Source organism: Alexandromys fortis, unplaced genomic scaffold (genome assembly GCF_014885135.2).
Source record: "Alexandromys fortis isolate MF-2015 unplaced genomic scaffold, M_Fortis_MF-2015_v1.1 scaffold_373, whole genome shotgun sequence".
Lineage (NCBI taxonomy): Eukaryota > Metazoa > Chordata > Mammalia > Rodentia > Cricetidae > Alexandromys > Alexandromys fortis.
Genome location: NW_026068244.1, coordinates 505966 through 525337, shown reverse-complemented (window position 1 = coordinate 525337; position 19372 = coordinate 505966). Strand labels below are relative to the sequence as shown.

General features: G+C 43.4%; 2 protein-coding genes across 2 annotated transcripts in view; both read left to right on the top strand.

Moving 5' to 3' along the window:
• The window catches only part of Tspyl2 (TSPY like 2), a 5653-nt gene extending 2678 nt beyond the window's left edge, over window positions 1-2975 (top strand). Inside the window, exons 5-7 of the mRNA XM_050131208.1 lie at window positions 38-132; window positions 391-1031; window positions 2242-2975. Coding sequence (XP_049987165.1) covers window positions 38-132; window positions 391-1031; window positions 2242-2387 — 882 coding nt within the window. The 3' untranslated portion in view covers window positions 2388-2975. The remainder of the gene's footprint in view (window positions 1-37; window positions 133-390; window positions 1032-2241) is intronic.
• Window positions 2976-3050: 75 nt separating this feature from the next.
• The window catches only part of Kantr (KANTR integral membrane protein), a 35645-nt gene continuing 19323 nt past the window's right edge, over window positions 3051-19372 (top strand). The window contains exons 1-3 of the mRNA XM_050131209.1: window positions 3051-3178; window positions 3785-3885; window positions 8771-8950. The gene's annotated coding sequence lies outside the window, so the exon portion shown is untranslated. The remainder of the gene's footprint in view (window positions 3179-3784; window positions 3886-8770; window positions 8951-19372) is intronic.

The following is a 19372-nucleotide window of genomic DNA, read 5'->3' as shown; positions in this document are numbered from 1 at the left end:
CCCCCCCCCCCCCCCCCCCCCCCCGGTCTCTTAACAGATTATCAAGAATGACCTATGGGTTAACCCAGTACGCTACTACATGAGAGGAACTGGCTACAGGAGCAGCAGAAAGAAGTATGAAAGAAGGCACAGGTGATTTAAGAATTGGTGCCTGAGAGGGTTTTTTTGTTTGTTTGTTTTTAATGGGGCAGAGACTAAGCTAGTACCACACAGGATTTAGAGAAGTGCAAGGGATAATCTAATGCATTGTTTGCAAATGAGCAATCATGCCTGAGGTTACATAATCAGAAGTGGCAACGGGACTTTCCCCCATTCTTAGAAGCCCTGGTACCTTACTGCCTTCCCAGTTTTTCCCATTAACCTTATACTCAGCTTCAAACTTCCCTACAGGCGATTCAGGAATGCATATGAAATGGTGATCATGGAAGACATTCATCACCCTTTTGCCACTGAAGGCATTCTCAGTGAAATCTCAGAAATTGATGAGATCACTGACAGTGAGCCCATTCATGATGTCAAGATCTCTGACTTCATGGAGACCACCGACTACTTTGAGACCACTGATAATGAGACCCTGTGTGACAGCGAGAACCCTGACCGTAATGAGGGCCCCAAGAATAAGATCTTTTACAACAAAGAGAGCAATGCTGCAAGTACAGACGACAGCAGTGAGGCCCCAGAAGAAAAGAGCACCTATGACAGTGAGAAAGCTGACAACCACAGCCTAGGTGACTATCAGCAGGGTACTAATATCCAGGAGAGCAGTGATAGTGACAATGGAGATGAGGGCAGTGATGATGAAGATAATGATGGTAATGAAGGTGACAGTGAGGGCAGTGATGATGATGGCAATGAGGGTGACAACGAGGGCAGTGATGATGATGACAGGGACATTAAGTACTATAAGAACGGCGCTGAAGTCTTTGATAAGACTCTGGAGAACAGCACCAACCAGGATGTCTATGAGGAGGAGGTCGAAATCATCTCTGAAGAATCAATGCAGGAAGAAGAGGAGGAGGCCCCTGAGGAAGGTGAGCTAGACCCCTCCCCCTCCCTCTCTCTTCTGAGAATGCCCAGGCTTCTTTGGGCAACTAGTGGTGAGGTAAACAGAATGTATGTTCTCTACACTCAGAGAATAGAGCAGTTAATTTCACCTCAAGATGTGGAAAAGGAGAGGGGAGAGCTAGAGAAAGGAGGTATTTGAGCCCTTTCCACAGAATAGATCAGTAACCTAGAATGTTCTGAAAGCTGCTTCTCACAGAAAGGTTTACTGAGTAAATACATTAGGCAAAAAAAAAAAAATGCATACAACGCCCTCTCCCAGTTCTGAAAACCCTGCCTTTAAAAACCATATTTCACTTGACAGAACTCCACATTTCCCAAACTTCTTGACCACAGACCATGTTTCTTGTCCAACAATGTATGCATTTGGGGAACGCTCATGGATGTCTGAGGGATAAAGCAGTAGTTAAGGTGATCCTCCGTTTAGTTCTGGCCTGAAAGACTGCTAAAAGAGCCCATTTGAACCCTGGCTATGGGCAGTCAGAGGAGAGAGGAGCCCCTGAGGGAGGTCAAAAACAGGGCAAACCATGACTGAAGGTTTGCTCATGCGTTTCCTGGCAAACTTCCAATGAAGAAAGGCGCCCAGCACGGAGAAAAGTGAAGCATTTAGTGAGAGAGCAGCCAGCAACATGCATAGATTTGGGGTAAGCTAGGGAAAGTAAGAGAATTGCCAGTCTTCTTTGCCTCCTACCTGATAGCATCTCGTTTCTCCAAGGATGGGAGGCAGGACTACCTAGCTCTGGCGTGGGGGGGGGGGACTGGACAGAAGAAGACAGACTCGAGTTTGTTTGGGTCACACTAGGGGTAAAAAGTGACTGATAAGCATAAGCCCAAGGCCTCGCTGAAAAAGAAACACACTTGAGGAGGATGGGGGCGGGCAGAGGGAGAAAAAGCTCCTTTCAGGAAAGTGTCCATTTTGAGCAGGCAAAGATAAATGCTCTGCCTCGTGCCTTCCTGTTTTCCTGCCTCCCTTCAAGTCCTAACCTTTGGGTTTGAATACAAACAATTTCAGTGGCACTTCCTCTCCTCCTGCTCCCAACCCCGGGTCCTCTCTCTCACCCTCCCTGTTCCAAGCAAAAGCATTTGGCAAGTGGTCCCAGCCCCTCAAAAGCCACAGCTATTTGCTCTGTTCACTTTCCGAGGGGCATCCGACCACGCTCCTCCTCCTCCTCTTCACAGGTGTGCTAAGCGAGGCCAGCTACGAAGAGGAGCAAGTCTTTGAGGAAGAAGGAAGTGAACCGAACTCCGAAGATTCTGATGTCCAGGAGGTGTTGCCGGTCCCAAACGCTTGGACCAGCCTGGGGAACAAGGAGAAAATGGGATAAACGTCTTACCCTTTGGGGGCTCTCTCTATATACCCCTATACCCTATCCCATTTGCCCTCCTCTTCAGCTAGGGCTGTGTGGCCCCACATTGCACTTCTGGGGGCAGACCGACTTAATACACGGGTTTAAAGTTTATTTTTATGGTTTAGTAATTGCAGAGTTCTTATTTGGAGGAGGAATTACTCTCCCCTTTGGCCCTCCTCCCTGCAGGCTTCTGTGTGCTGCTAATGTTATTTATTGTGATGCCTTGGTCAGGGCCCCTCTAGCCCCCTTCTAGTGTGAGTGAGCATAGGCCCAAGCCCGCCCCCCTCTCTCCCCGTGCTGTGTAAACATCGTGAACACATCGTGTAAGTGAGGAGGGCCGCCGTGACCTTCGTCACAACTGCGCAGTGGCCTCGAGACTCTGCTGCCGCCCCCTTCTCCGAATTCTTTCCTACCGCTTTCTTCCCTTTACCGGCCCTGACCACTAGCCCGCCTCAGTGTCTTTGCAAGGCAGCTTCGCCTTCGTGATATTCCTGCTCCCCAGAAGTTCCGCCCCTTTCCCCGTGACCCTTGACGATCCTAATAAAACTGAGCAAATTCAAAGTGCCCCTTGGAGTCTTTTGTCCGCCTCACTGCGCCGTCCCTTCGCCAGCAGGAAACGCCCAGACACGACGGTGGTACAGAACGGCTCCAGGCTCGGCGAGACTGCAAACGCATTGCATCAGACCAATGCGGCTTGTCCTAGCCAATGAGTGGACGAGGTTGAGGGCGCCCCCTCCCACCCTCAGAGACCTTAGAAACCCAGCCAGGTAGGAGAGAGCTTCCCACGCCTTTCCCTCTGGCGCACGCGCAGAGAGATCCTGCGTCCTAGAACATCAATTTGGTGACTCATCTATTAATTTTCAGTGCGTCAAACCATTTTTCAGGCCTAGTTGGAGCTGGGTGTGGGGGAGCTATCTTTCTTTTTTCACAGATAGTTAAAAAAAAAAAAGTCACGACAACCGTCTAGACAGCACAACCAAGTCACGAAGAAGTGCTCGCCTGTCTGGGGAGGGGGAAGGGGTGCAAGGTTCCTGGCCTTGAGCCCAGTGGGGAAGGCAGGAAAAAAAGATGGCCTAGGTCGTGCAGTTTGCATTGAAAATAACGAAAAAGCAAGGAAAATTACCGGGTAGCCATGTGATGAGACGAACAGGCCCAGCCAGAGCTGGGAATCTAAAAGGCTGGCTTTCTCTGGGAGACCTTGGAAAGTGCTTAACATTATTTCAACGCACCAGAAATGTTTACCATAATCACTCGATCATAATAGCGACTAATTTTGAAATATTTTTATTATTTAAGATGTATTTCTTTTTATGTGTGTGAGTGTTCTGCTTGCATATATGTATGCACACCAATTGTGTGCCTGGTGCCCATAGAGGTCGGAAGAGGACATCAGAACCTCTGGAACTGGAGTTACAGATGCTTGTGAGCTGCCATTTGGATGCTGGGACCAGAACTTGGGTCTTCTGCAAGATCAGTAAGTGCTTGTAACCACCGAGCATCATTCCAGGCCCCTAGTTTACTAAACTATGTGTAGTGTACGTAGGTAAACGTAAGAGCGGGTGTCCAAGGGGGTAAGAGGCATCAGATTCCCTGCACCACCCTACCAATGGTGGTCTAGGAACCAAACTCTGATCCTCTGGAAAAGCAATACATACTCTTAACCACTGAACCATCCTTCAAGCTCCAAAGATGCCTTTTAAGTATATACCCTAGTGGGCTTTTCATCCAAACTTTTCATCCAAAGCCTTATTTTGCAGGACAGCTTTATCAAATTTGCATTTTTGGAAATGCCCTCTTCTGATTGCGAGGAACACAGAAGGAGAGCCCTGTGGAAGTGGGCTTATCTGTACCTCAGATGAGAGTGGAAATTTGTTCAGTTTTGGTTTTGTTTGTTTTTGAGACAGGGTCTCTCTGTGTAGCCTTGGCTGTCCTGGAACTAGCTCTGTAGACCAGGCTGCGCTCGTACTCACAGAGATCCTCCTAGCTCTACCTCTTGAGTGTCCCAGCTGAATTCAGAATTTTGTTTGTTTGTTTGTGTTTGTGGGATTTTTTTTTGAGGTAGGGTTTCTTTGTGTAACAGCCCTCTCAGTACTGGAACTCACTTTGTAACCAGGCTAACCTAGAACTCACAGAGATCTGCCTGCTTCTGCCTCCTGAGTGCTGGGATTTGGACATTTCTAAAAGATCCTTTTTTTATAAGTTTCAGAACAGTTTTAGATTTGAGAAATACTGCAAAAAAAATAGAGAAGTCTTGACTACCTCACAGCCAGTTTCTTTATTATTTACACTCCACATTAGTCAATTAAAGAACCAATATCAACACATTGTGATTATCCAAAGTCTGTATCTTATTTAGGCTTCCTCGGCTTTAACCTATGGCCCTTTTCTATCTCAAGTTCTCACCCAGAATACCACACTGCACTTAATCGTCTTGTCTGTCTCCTTAGGCTCCTCTTGATTATGGCATTTTCGCAGTTTCCTTGTTTTCTGAGACTCTGGAGTTGTCAACAGTTGAACAGTATTTTGTAGAATGTCCTCTGACTGAGAATTATCTCTTATTTTCTGCTTATGAAAGAGGGTTATGGGGTTGAGGGAGAAAGACCACAAATGTTACCTGCCATTTTCATTGCATCCTATCAAAGGTAGATACTATCAATAGGACATCACTGTAGATCTTAACTTTGGTCACCTGGCTGAGGCTGCCTCTGAGGTTTATCTGCCCTAAAGTTAATCCTTCGCCCTGTCCTGTACTCTGCAGAGAAGCTAAGTATAGCCCTGCTTTAAAAAATGAGGACTCGTGCTCCTTTTACTTGCGAGGAGAGTGCCTACATAAATTAGCTGGAATTCTATTGCACAAAAATCTCCCTGTTCCATAACAGCTTTTAGGGTACTGGCATTGACAGCCTTTACCTATGGTAAGAGAGAGAATAAAGGAGTAGAGATGGTACCAGGTTGCTGTGGGATCCTTGGCAAGGACCCTTCCCTTTCTGGGTCTCTTCTTTGACATGGCTTGAATGCTAGAGCTTAGACATCGCTCTAGCTGTTCTCGGTAAATATTTTGGAGAAGAGATATAGATTCTGATGACTCTGATTCTGATCTTGATTTACCTTGTCAGAGTAAGGTAAACAGAATTGAGACTCAGAAGGGAGGAATGTCTTAGCCAGGCACGGTGCTGCTCACCTGGAAGTACTCAGGAGGCCGAGGCAGCAAGATTGCTTAAGCCCAGAATTCAAGTCCAGCCTGAGCAAGATAGAAATGTTCCATATAGTCTATATTCCTCAAAAGGAAAAACAAGCTATTACAAAAGGGGACTGGATGGTGGTGGCACACGCCTTTAATCCCATCACTTGGGAGGCAGGGGCAGGTGGATCTCTGGGAGTTCGAGGCCAGCCTGGTCTACAGAGTGAGTTCCAGGACAACTACACAGAGGGACCCTGTCTCAGAACCCTCTCCTCGCGAAAAAAAAAAAAAAAGAAAGCAAAAGGAAAGAAAAAGGAGTAGGGCATGATGGTGCACACCTTTAATCCCAGCGTTCAGGAGGCAGAGACAGGCAAATCTCTGTGAGTTTGAGGCCAGCCTGGTCGCCTGATCTACAGAGTGAGTTACAAGACAGCCAGGCCTGTTACACAGAGAAAACCTGTCTCAAAAGAAAAACAAAAAAGGGGGATGTCTTATCCAAGACTAGAGTTTATAGAAAAGAAATTTAACCAAGGCATCTTGTGGAGAATAAGGATCTATATCTCTGAACTATCTGAATCCAGTCCCCAGTGAGCATGTGTGTGTGTGAAGGAGAAGGGAGAAGAGGTCTTAGGGGCAAAGTCCCTGGTATGGACCAGAAAAGAAGTCAGCTTGGCAAGAATAGCTCAGTCAGTCTAACAGGGAGCAAGCCTGGTTCCTCTTGCCTCAGTGTATCAAAATGAAGTAATTCCTTCATCCTCTCTAGCAATTACTATTTTAGCCTAATTTTTCTGGCAAAATCAGCCCAGGGGTAGCAACCGGCCTAAGATCCCAGGACAGAATCTAGCCTTGAAGCTAGACTTCATTGTGTTCTTCCCCAGTCAAATCCTCCGCTCTTCATCCAGGCATTTGAGACTCTTTTCTAACCACTCTATCCAAAAGGGACCCTGATCTTCTGGGACACTCTTAGGAACCTGTTATGGGAGTTTACTATGGTGGGCCAGAGTGGTTATGCCCTGAAGTGAATTCAGTATGGAACAAGAGGAAGTTCTTCACCCAGAGTGACATCTTGTTACCTGTACCCTCCTTTCTCAATCTGGGTCTTCAAAAACAGGGTTAGAATGCTTTTAATGTCAAACCTAGCTCTAACATATAGCACACAGCAAGCATCCCATGGTCATCATTAGCTGTGACTGAAAAAAACAGAAACCAGGGCCTGTTCTCATGTTGAAACTACTTGTTTCTGTAGACTACACATTTTATAGCCCTCTGCCACAAAGGGTCCTGCTGTTGGGTGTGAGGTTCCCAAGATCTCCTGGTGTCATGAAAGTGCCATTCACTTTTGTAGACAGAATCAGACTGGCAGGGACAAAACCAGATTCAGGAATGTCCCTCCTTAGGTGACCAAAAAAGCCAGCATTTGTTCACTCAATTGCTCATTTAACACATACTCATTGATACCTCCTATGTGCCTTGTACTAGACAGGGTAATAGGAATATAGGAAGGAAACAAAAGAAAACAATCTCTCTCCTATCGGAGCTCAGAGATCAAGCTCAAATTTTTTTTGTCATTTATCTCTTTTGTGGCCTAGTGAATTCAGTCTATAGACTTTTCTCACAAAAAAAAATCTTTTAAAATAAAAAAAACATATCTAGAATTAGAAAGAAACCCAAATATTGAAATATTAAAATACAGAAAAAATATGCTAGAGTTATATATATGTTGCCCATGAACCCATTAAATGGTAAGGTGATATGGTTTAATGATGACGATGATGTATTTTTCTTTGTGTGTATACTCGTGTGTGCTCTCAGGCATGCACTCCTGTGTGCTGTGCAAAGGTGTGCAGCATCTGTGCTCAGATACCCATGAAGGCCAGAAGAAGGTTTCTGATCCCCTGGAGTTGGAGTTACAGGCAAGTGACATTCATACTGACACCCAAACGCAGCTCCTCTACAAGAACAGTAAGCACCCTTAACCAATGACTCAGCCCTCTGGCTCCCCAGCATCATGCTTTTCAAACATGAACTATAAATTTCAGAGATGACATATTTGAGATGTCTGCAATTTTATATGATGGAGAAATCTCTGATTACTACTGGAGACAATCACCAATATTAGAACTGTCAAGGTGAGTTATATTTCTTGGTTTTGAAAACAGTATTTCTCTGTGTAGCCTTGGCTGTCCTGGACCTCAGTCAGTAGACTAGGCTGGCCTTGAACTCAGAAATCCGCCTGCCTCTGCCTCCCGAGTACGTGAGTGACATTCTTTGTTGAATACATGCTAAATGTTGCTAAACAGAGAGGGGAAACAAAGATGTGAATTCGTTCCCATCCAAGTCATTCCTCCCTGCCCCCAAGCCCTATCCCCAGACTCTCCTGGAAGATCTGTGCTACCCAAATTAAAAACCTTGCTCATAGAAGGAGCCTTCCTGGTCTCCTTTTCTTCTTAAACAGCTTTTCTTTAGAAGACAGAGGGCTGGGTTTTATTCTGGGGAATTGCTGCTCAATTTCAGGCCAGTCAGTTTGCCTCTTTTGGAAGGCCAGCTATGCTCACCCACTATACCACCAACGCCCCACCAAGTTTGCCTCTTTAGGCCATAGCTTATTTTACTTGAATACTGACTGACTGCCTATATGCCTAGTTTAAAAAAAAATAATAAAATAAAATAAACTCTGCCGCGTATATTGGCTCACACCTTTAATCCCAGTACTGGGGAGGCAGAGGCAGGCCTAATTTACATGGCGAGTTCTAGGTCAGCCAGGGCTACAAAGTAGGGTCACATTTTTTTTTCCTCCATGGATGGAATTAGGAACCGTGTTTATCTGGATAGAGAAATATCTGGGCTCAGAAACTCCTACAAGTGGGTGTGGAGCTATGGGAAACTAGGAACAGAGTCGTAGTGTCTCTTAGCAAAGCGGTGTAAGGGCAAAGTGCCTACAGAAAGAACGAAGACGTCAGGAAAGTCGGAAGTCTATTCGGTGATTTGTATTTAGCCCAGTTTCGGTTTTCCTGCGTGCTCACAAGCGACCCCCAGAAAGCCAGTCGAATGGACGGACCCTGAAAGAGGCGTGATCCTTTCCTGACCAGTGTTGTTAACGGAAGGGCTTGGCTCATAAGCCAATCACACCCTCGAGAGGGTGGAGTTTTCATCGGTGCTTCCATCTCCAACCAATCAGAGGGAAGGCAGAAGCGCAGTCCTCCAATGGGAGTTGAGGAGCCCGCGGTAGGGATGGAGCCCCGCTACTCTGCCATCGCTCCGCTGAGCGTCGCGTGAAGCATCCGTGATCTGCGAGATCTTGCTGTGGGCCAGGTATCCATTCTCCTGCGGCAGCTGTTAGAACCTACGGAGGCTAGAGGTATTCCGCGAAAAGCAGTAAAGATGGGATGGTGGGTGAGAGGGCGGCGGGAGGGGAGAGAAAGACCCTAAACGCCTGTGGGGAGGGACCTGGCGCGCGCTTTTACCTGGGCGGCCTTTCAACTCGAGATCCGTGGGTGGTGGACGATCTTTTGCGTAGCCAAAAAAAAAAAAAAAAAAGAAAAAAAAAAAAAAAAAAAAAAAAGCGAATGCGCGAATGCTCCTGCCTCCCCTCCAGACAGCACCCGGTGAGTACCCTTGAACCCACCACCCATGCCCACCCTCTGCATCTCCCCATCCCCGGCCTCTAGGGAAAAGATTCCGTGCAGGTCTGCTGCTCACGTGATTGTCTATGTTCCAGTCTTGACTCCATATCTGCCTCCCCCCCCCCAACATTTTCTGTCTCTCTCTTTCTCTGAGACGTACTAAGGTATACCAAACTCAGGAGGCCTAATCCTGACCAGACCACTTAAAATCAGCTATGAAACTTTGAACTGTCCACTTTACTCATCTGGGCCTCAGTTTCATCATCCGTCAAATGGGGTCTGTCTCTGCCTGAGCCAATGCACATGCTTGGTCCCTAGAAATTTTTTCAATAAATAATGATGATTGTGATTGAAAAGAATATTAATTCTCTTAGTCTGACTTTTTTTTTCCACCCTTGCCTGTCTCTGGCCCTCTCCCCCAGGGAATCTTTTTGAATGTTCTGACCTCTCTCTTACCTTTCCACAGCAAACCTTTGTCTTTCCCATCCCTAATGTGGTTAGAGGTGCACTATTTATAACAATGAGACTGGCCCAACGGTAGGGCACAATATAGAGCCTGGCCTTGGGCTGCTTCTAAGTCTCTTTGGGGAAAGAGCCTTCTTTGTCCCTCAGTCTTCTCTATTAAACAGGTAGAGAGACACCAAGGACGGAAAGAATATAAGATTACAAACCACTTTTTAACCAGCTGTGGTGGAGGTACATGCCTGTATTCACAGCAGGCAGGGGGATTGCTGCAAGTTCGAGGCCAGCCTTGGCTAACATAGTGAATTCAAAATAAATCTGCTCTACAATGTAAAATACTGTCTCAACCCTCCTCTCTCTCTCACACACACAAAACACTTAATAGCCCGTATGTAATGTTGGTCACCACAGATAGTCCAAGGACCTTCTAATTATGCCTTCCCCTAACGCTGAACATCTTTTCTGTCCTCATCCAGGAGCTCTTGGAGATCAGACCTTTGGAAACCACTGCCAAGTACCATCAAATCCCATCCCCATTCCCATCCTAACTTTGGAATATTCTTGCCATACCTTTGTCATTCTGACACCTATTGATAATGTATAGGTTGATTCTATCTCGATAATGTATAGTTTGAAATACCTCCTTCACTATTTTAAAATGAAGAGCATAGAAAGTAAAATTTACATGGCCAATCCCTCCAAAGCTAATATAACACTTCACTTGTAATATAAGAGAGAAATTTTTGTTTGTTTGCCTGTTTGTTTGTTTGTTTGTTTGTTTTTCTGAGACAGGGTTTCTCTGTGTACCCCTAGCTGTCCTAAAACTCACTTTGTAGATCAGGCTGGCCTCAAACTACAGAAATCTGCCTACCTCTTTGCCTCTTGAGTGCTGGGATCAAAGGTGTGCACCACTACACCTGGCTGAAGAAAAATTATATAAAACAGTATGTACTTCAGTACATAAATACTTGGATATGGCTTCACTAGAAGAAATAATGAAATAATCTTACACATTAGTACATGCATGTGACAACTACATGTGTACTGAGTGGTAACAGTGATACGGTACCATTTCCATAAGTGATGAGTAATTCTTCGTAAAGTTCTAAACAAAAGAATGTGTAAACGTCTCATAGTTTTTGGTTGTCAGGTTTCTAGGAACAAAGGCCTCTAGCCTTACCTCCTAGATCTCTGCCTCCTTACTCCGTTGCACCTACAACGGTCTCCTTAGAGTCACTTGAATGTATTAGGCACACTTATGCCTAGGTGGTTTTGTTCTAGGGTTTTCCTTTCTTCAGAGTACTCTCCCCCAAATATCCACAGGTATCACGCCCTCACTTTCTTCAGGTTTCTATTGAATTGCTATTTTCTTGTTGCAGTCTCCATGGCCATCCTGCTTAAAAATTCCTCCTGGCCTCTACACTAGCCCAGCTTTAGCCCCTCGCATCACACTTCCGTAATACAGTTCGGCGTGGCTTAACAGTGAAAATATATTCTAAGAAAAGTATCATTAGATCGCTTTGTCATTGTGCAAAATATAGAGTGCTTACTCAAACTGAGACCTTTGTGGCATCACCAAACAATACGATTTTATGGGATGACCATCAATTAGGTAGGTTGTTGACTAAAACATCATTATACAGTGTGTGACTGTATGGTATTTACTTCTGTTGTGTTTGTAATTTATTCTCTAACTCATCACTCAATTTTAAGCTCTAGAAAAGGGAAAGGATGTTGTCTCCCCCCCCTCCTGGCGGATCTGTATTACCTAAAACTCTACTTGGGGCATAATAAGCTTTCTTAAATAAATGTTGGTCAAATGGATAAATTGTAAATGAATAAGCAGATTTTTTTAAAAACCTAAATAAGGGTTTGGTAGGGCAGTCTAACGTTGCATGGGACCTGGTACAATTCTTTGTTACATGGGGCTGTCTTGTGCACTGCAGAATGCCGGGCATCTCTGGTTTGCCCACTAAGTGTCACTAATGCTCTCGAGTGACAGTCAGAAATGCTCTTTGACTCGAACAGAGACCTGGCTTCCCCCTGATCATTCTGGCCCGCCTTTGCAGCCTCCTTGCACTTTACCAGTGAGGAGTGGAAGTAGATATCCTTGATTCGAGTTGCCCTTGTCGTGGATCTTCATTCTTTCCTAGTTAACCCTCGAATTTTGTTTTCTGGTTATTTTCAGTGCTAGGGAGTGAACCCATGGTCTCTCACAAGCTGGAAAAACACTCCACCACTAAGCAATTTCCAAGCCCTGTTTTCACAATATTTTAGCATTTTTTAGAATTATTCCTTTTTATGTGTATGAGTGTTTTACCTCTATATATGTACATGGACCATGTGCATGCCTGGCATGGAAAGAGGTCAGAAGAGAGCATCCCATCCCCAGGTGGAAGTTATGGATGACTGTGAGTCACCAGTTAGATTTGGGGAACTGAACCTAGGTCCTTTGAAAGAGCAACAAGTGCTCTCAACTTCTAAGCCGTCTCTCCAGCCCTGTGTTTTTATATTTTTTAAAAAAGATTTATTTTTATGTGTTTGGCCGGCATGTGCATGCAGTGCCCACAGAGACCAGAAGAGGACATAGTATCCTCTGGAACAGGAGTTACAGGGTGGGTTACAAGAGTAACGAGTGCTCTTAGCCACTGAGCCATTTCTCTAGTCTGTGTTTTCAGAATCTTTAAACTTTCAAATTGTTAAGCATTTTTGGAAGAGTTCAAATATCTCCTTAGTGAATTACCTAAATGTTGAGGAGCTGTGTAACTAGAGTGTACCTGTCAGTGAATAGGGGGCATTGTCATTTAGTTGTGCTTCCTTAGCTGGAACAGTTCTTTAGTCTTTCTTGTCTTTCATTACTTCAATTTTTTAATTTTTTTAAGACAGGTTCTCCGTACATAGCCCTGGCTGTCCTGGAGCTCACTCTGTAGACTAGGCTGCCCTTGAACTCCCAGAGATCCACCTGCCTCTGCCTCCTGAGTGCTAGGATTTAAAGCATGCGCCACCACACTCTGCTGACTTTGATATTTTTGAAGTATCCTGGGCAGTTTTTTAATAGAATCCCGGTTTGTGTAGGTTTCGTTGTGGTTATATCAGTTTTAAGTTCTGCATTTTGGGCATGAATACCAGAAGAGATGTTATGTGTTCATTATGTTTCGTCAGGAGGGACTTGATAACATTTTGCCTAAGTATTCACTTTTTTGCTTTGACTGCTTGTTCAGTGTGACGCCTGCCAGGTTTCTTTACTGTAATTACATTCATATACTGCATCACAATGTTCTGATCAATGACAAAAATATGACACTGGTTTCATAAGATTAATTATCCCATGACATCACAGACATTGATCTGTATAAGTAAGTGCATTCTGATAAAAATAACAATGAGTTCCTTAGAACATGTCTCTGTTGTTAAGCAACTCATAACTGTACTTCTATTGCATTTATTTCTCTATCCTTTTATTAATTGTGTGTATGGGTACACACATGCCACAGCACATGTGTGGAGGGCAAAAGTCAACTTGTAGGAATCACCTCTTTCTCTCCTTGCCTCATGTGTGCCCTGGGGATCAAACTCAGGTTATCAGACTTAGCCGCAAGCACGTTTACCTGCTGAGCCCTCTTACTGGCCCCAAACTCTGTGCGCATACATGCAAGCGTGTGCCTGTCTGTGCGTTTGCAGCTAAGGATAGAATCCAGGAATGCTGAGCAATGCCCCAGACCCGTAGTTTTTCTTCTATATAACCAATAAGTGATTTATATCAAGGTACTCTTTCAAATCTTAAAGCATCCACGCCCCCTCTGTGTTAGCTGCCTCCTGAGTGCTGAGGCATGTGCCACCACTGCCTGGCTTGTTCGTTGATTTTTAGTTTGGATGACTTAGCTAAAGATGAAAATGAGTAATTATGTCACCCACCCACTATTATTGCATCAGGACCTCTCTGACCTTTCCGCTCATTAGTGTTTGTGTGGTGGAATTGAGAAAGAACCCCATTATATGTTCATCTATTTACCGTTGCTATATCTTTGTGGTGGTTTAAATGAGAATGGCCCCCATAGGCTCATATTTTAAATGCTTGGTCCCAAGTTAGTGGAAGTGTTTGGGATTAGTATGTATGACTTTGTTGGAGGCTTTGAGCTTTCAAAAGCCAACACCAGACCCAGTCTACCTCTGTCTGCCTGCTGCCTGTGAATCAGGATGTAAAGCTCTCAGCTACTGCACACACCATGCTGATAATGGACTAAACTTCTGGACCTGTAAGCCAGGCAGGCCCAAATTAAATGCTTTCTTTATAAGAGTTGCCTTGGTCATGGTGTCTCTTCACAGCAATAGAACAATAAGTAATTAAGGCAATCAATCCTCTTGTTGAATTGTTCCTTTTATTAATATACAGTGGCCTTCTGTATTTTTCTAATTTTGATTTGAAATCCACTTTATCAAAGTTAGAATAGTTATGGCAGCTTTTTTTCAGCTTCCATTTGCTTGAACAATTGACTCTCTTGCTTTGGCTCTCAGTCTGTGAGTGTCTTTGCCGGGGACACCAGATCTTGGGGTGGTGGGGTGGGTTTGGTTTTGGTGTTTTTGTTTTATTTTTATTTTAATTTAGTCAGCTAATTTTCTACTTTCAATTGGAAAACTAAGATAATTTCTGTTTAAGGCTATTTTCTAATTCTTATCATTTTCTTGTATTTTTTCTTCTGGCCACTGAGATCATTGAGTGCTCTTTTCTATTTCCTTAGTTATTATTGGGGACTTTCTGGTTGCTGTATTGGATATAGGATTCTTTTCTAGTTCTTCATCCTCATGGAATTTATTCTCTGCTATGCTTTCATCGTTGGTTGTATTTCTTCCTCCTCTGTGTTTAAGATTTTTTTTTAACGTCTTCAAGTTCTGACATACCATGTTATGAATCGCTTTCGCTCATGTTTGTATTGAAATAACCTCCTTTCTATTTCAATTTTAAAAGATGACTTTGATGGATTGGTAGTTGCTTACTTTCACAGACTGAAATACATACACTATCTTGTATTTCCCTGCCTTTTAGAGTTGATAAGTGGTTTGATGTTATTCTAATGTATTTCCATTTGTGGGTGAGTTGAGTTTGAGTTTTCTCTTATAGCTTCTTTGTTTTGTATTTTTGAAAAAAATTTTTGAGAACAAGTTCTCATGTAACCCAGGCCATCTTTGAACTCCTGAACCTACTGTATCAACTTCCCAGTTACTGGGATTACAGAAGTAAGTCTCAACATTCACCTCTAATTTTCTTCAAAAAGGGCTGAGTCATATTAAATAAAACTTTAGGATTTTTTAATATACCATTGGATTTGGCTATCTAGTAATATGTTGTATTTTTATATTTGTTTACAGAATATGTGTACAGTTTTCTCATAATGGCTTTATCTGGTTTTAGCTTTAGAGGCATTTTTTTTCCCTTTAGAATGACTTGACAGCTATTTCCTCTTCCATTAGTTTTGCAAAAGATTTGTGAAAAAATGTGTGATGGTTAATATCAATTGCCAACTTGACAGGATCTAGAGTCCCCTAGGAGACGAGACTGCGCATGCCTGAGAGGGTTCATCTAGATTGGGTTAAGTGAGGTGGGAGGACCCACCCTGAATATGGGCACTACCATCCCATGCTCTGGGGTCTAGGACTGAATGAAAAAGAGTCCGTGAACTTAACACAAGCAGTCACTACTCTCTCCTTCCTAATTGGGGCTTTAATCTAAAGCGCTGCCTCCTGCTTCCGTCGCTGCCACGCTTTTCCCCCACCCTGATGAACTGTAGCCTTGACCTCTAAGCCAAAATAGACATTTCCTTCCCTAAGTTCCTTTGGTGAGGCATTTTGTTGTAGCAAGGAGGGCAGTAACTAGTACAGTCAGCTGTTTGTTTTGTATGTTTCTTTTGGTTCTTCCCTTCTTCAATTTCTGTTTTGTGTTAAATGTATTCTGTCTACTATAACCTTTTAATTCCTTTATAGCTATGCTTTTATTTCAGTTTTCAGTGATTGCTGTAGATGTTACAATTAAAATTGCAAAATCAGTCTACTTTGGTGGGAGGGAAAGAGGGGCTTTTCTGCCGTGTAAGTCTGACTCCTCCCATGTCTATCATAATAGTAGGGGACTGGAGGGATGGCTCAGTGGTTACGGGCACTGACTGCTTTTCCAGAGGACCTGGGTTCAGTTCCCAGTACCCAGATGGCAGCTCACAACTGTCTGTAACTCAAGTTCCAGAGGATTTGACACCCATTGCGAAACACCAATGTACATAAAATAAAAATAAAAAAGGAACTGTCAATAGTTTTAATAGTATTTCCTTTATGCAGTTTTTTTAAACAGAATAAAAAAATCATAAACAAAAATACTTTGCTTCGTAAAATCTGTGTACTTATCTTCAGGTTAATACTTAATTCTTTAATTTCAATATGAATTAGTGTTTCTTTTAAATCTGGTAGCAACAAGTTTTATGTTTTGTTTATCTTAAACTATTTTCATCTTTGTAGGACAGCAATGCTGGATATAGAATTTTAAGTTGATGATATTTTTCTTCTACTATTTTGAAGTTGTTGGCATACCATTTTCCAGCCTCATGGTTTCTGAAGAGAGGCAATTGTTAGTCTTAAGTCATTTTCATTTTTATTTCATTAAAAAAAAATCACTTCATCCAGACTTCCCGAAAAACTTTCAGACTAATCAGAATGAAGAAAGGGGATGGGGATGTGCTTCTTTATCTTTCTTCTTCTCTCGTATAGTACATCCCGGTCACCGTGTCCCTCCCTCCACTCCTCCTCACCCCACTCCCAACCTCCCCGCTCCCCCAGATCTCCTTCTCCTGGATAATGCTTCATACGGTGTATGTATGTTTAAAATTTGTATGAAAATTTTAAAAAGACAAAACGGAACTGATATAATTAATATGATAGCTATATAGTATAAACGACACACTTAATAGAGTGTAAAGTGGCAGTAAGCTATCAGAGAACTACATGCAAAATGAAAAGAATTAGCAGCAAGCTACTCCCATGAAACAAACACTGATTGATACGTGTATTTTCCAGGTTTGCTCTTTTTTTAATTAATTAATTAATTTATTTATTTATTTATTTATTATATACACAATATTCTGTCTGTGTGAATGCTTACAGGCCAGAAGAGGGCACCAGACCCCAGTACAGATGGTTGTGAGCCACCATGTGGTTGCTGGGAATTGAACTCAGGACCTTTGGAAGAGCAGGCAATGCTCTTAACCTCTGAGCCATCTCTCCAGCCCTCCAGGTTTGCTCTTTTTTTTTTTTTTTAATTATTTATACAGTGTTCTGTCTGCAGGCCAGAAGAGGGAACCAGATCAAATTACAGATGGTTGTGAGCCACCATATGGTTGCTGGGAATTGAACTCAGGACCTCTGGAAGAGCAGCCAGTGCTCTTAACCTCTGAGCCATCTCTCCTGCCCCCAGGTTTGCTCTTAACTTTCCATCGTAAAGCCACTGATCACTGAGGCTTCTTTCAAGTATGAGGTTTTTAACATTAATCATACTTTCAGGACTAGGGATGCAGGTCAGTGGTGACGTGATTCAGCACTCGCCTGGCAGTCCTGAGCTGCAAGTTCTGTTTCGAGCACTTGCAAAAGGGTCCACATATAGACCTTTGAAATTACCTTCTACCTAAAAAGTAAGAAAATCAGGCCCAGCGAGATGCGTCGTGGGTAGACAACTGCCCCAGGTGACCTGAGTTTGATTCCTAGAACCTACATGAAGGTGGAAGGAGAAAAGGACTCAACAGAGCTGTCCTCTGACCTCCGCATGCATACCGTGGTGCGCACGTGAGTGCTCACGCACACACACGCATGTGTGCACGTACACACAGAGAGGGAGAGAGAGAATAATAATTTAAAAATTACCCTTTACCCCCCCCCACTGCCTCTCTGCCAGCACATCGTTGCTGAAGTGGACAGTGATGTGGGGTGCTATCTAATGGGGAAACAAAGCAAACTCTTCCATTTCTAAAATGTCAAGTCCCAGCCAATGGAAATGAAAGGATTTACGTGACCAGATGTTACCGTTTGTAGTGGAAAAATGCAAAGTATGAAGATGATTTAACTAAAACTTCATTCCTTTCTCTCAAGCAACAAGTATTCCCAAGACTAGCACTAAGTGGTATTTAATTCGCTGTGCATACAGAGCTACAGAAACTTAGATTTGCTCTGAAACATGCAACCTCATTAAATATTGCCTCCTATCTCCCAGTTTAATTTGTTAACAATTCCTTATGGGGAAAAGAAATATTTTCCACTTTTCAGAATTCTCTGTGAGTGCTTGGAGCTGCACCCAAGTCTTCTGCAAGTGCATTAAGTACTTAAGACCCCGAGTTGTCTCTCCAGCCCCAGGGTTGATGATTTTTCATTGATCTTCTGTCTGGCAATAGTTTTAAAAGTCTAATTTACTTAAATATGTAGAAGTAGCCCTGCTCTCGTTCAGTTTCCATTGACTTGGAGTATCATTTCTGTCATTTCACGTTCAGTCCGTGTGTGTCCTTAAAGATTGAATAACTTATAAGCAGCTCATAATTGGGTACAGTTGTGTTACTCCAGTTAGCCTTTTGATTGGAGACTTTAATCTACTTAAACTCAAGTTAATTATAAGAGGGGTTTTTTTTTGTAACTCAAGTGGTTTTTTTTTTTTTACTTTTTTAAATTTATTCTTCTCTCACATATTACACCCCCACTGCAGTCTCCCCTCCTTCGGCCCCTCTTCACTCCCGCCATCCACTCTTCCTCCTCTATTTCCCTTCAGAAAAGGGCAGAGCTCCCATGGATGCCAGCCAGCCATAGGACATCAAGTGAGACTAGGGACCTCTCCTCTTGTTAAGGCTAGACAAGGCAATCCCATAGGAGGAAAGGCTCCCAAAAGCAGGCCCCAGCGTCAGAGGCAGCCCCTGCTCCCACTGTTAGGAGGCCCACAAGAGGACTAAGCTACACAACTGTAACACACATACAGAGTGCTTGGGTCAGTCCCATGCAGGCTCCCTGGTTGTCACTTCAGTCTCTGTGAGCCCCTGTGAGCCCAGGCTAGCTGATTCTGTGGCTTTTCTTGTGTCTTGACCCCATCAAGGCTAATTTAAGCTGATGGCAACTTTGATTGGATTAGGTAACTATGCTTGTATTTCATTCTCACCACGTCTCGATTTTTGATGTCACAACCTACATTTTCTGTATTGCGTGTTTGTTAAATTGTTGCACTCTTCTGTTAACATTTTGTCTCTTAATATTCATAGTAAAGGTAAAAGATTAAAGAACTCCCGTTAGCATTTCTTAAACGACAGTTATGGATGACTAACTTCCTCGGCTTTTGTTTGTCTGGTGAAGTCTTATGACTCTCCATCTGTGAAGAACGACTTTGCCAAGTACAATCTTCCAGATTGGGAAGGCTTGGTTTGGTTGACTGTAGCAGACTGAGTAGTGACCCTCTCACTCTTAACTGCTGACGAATCTGATGCCACCCTTATTGCAGCTTCTTTTTCCCACTTTCAGAATCCTTTGTTCTTGATTTCTGATGATTAACTCTGTCTTTCTCAAGTCCTCTTTGCATTGGATCTGATTGAATCTCTTGGACTTTCTCATACTTAGATAATTATATCTTTTGTGAAAAGTTGAAGCATTTTCTATTCTTTCTTTCAGGTCTTTGTCCCTTTGTCTTTCTC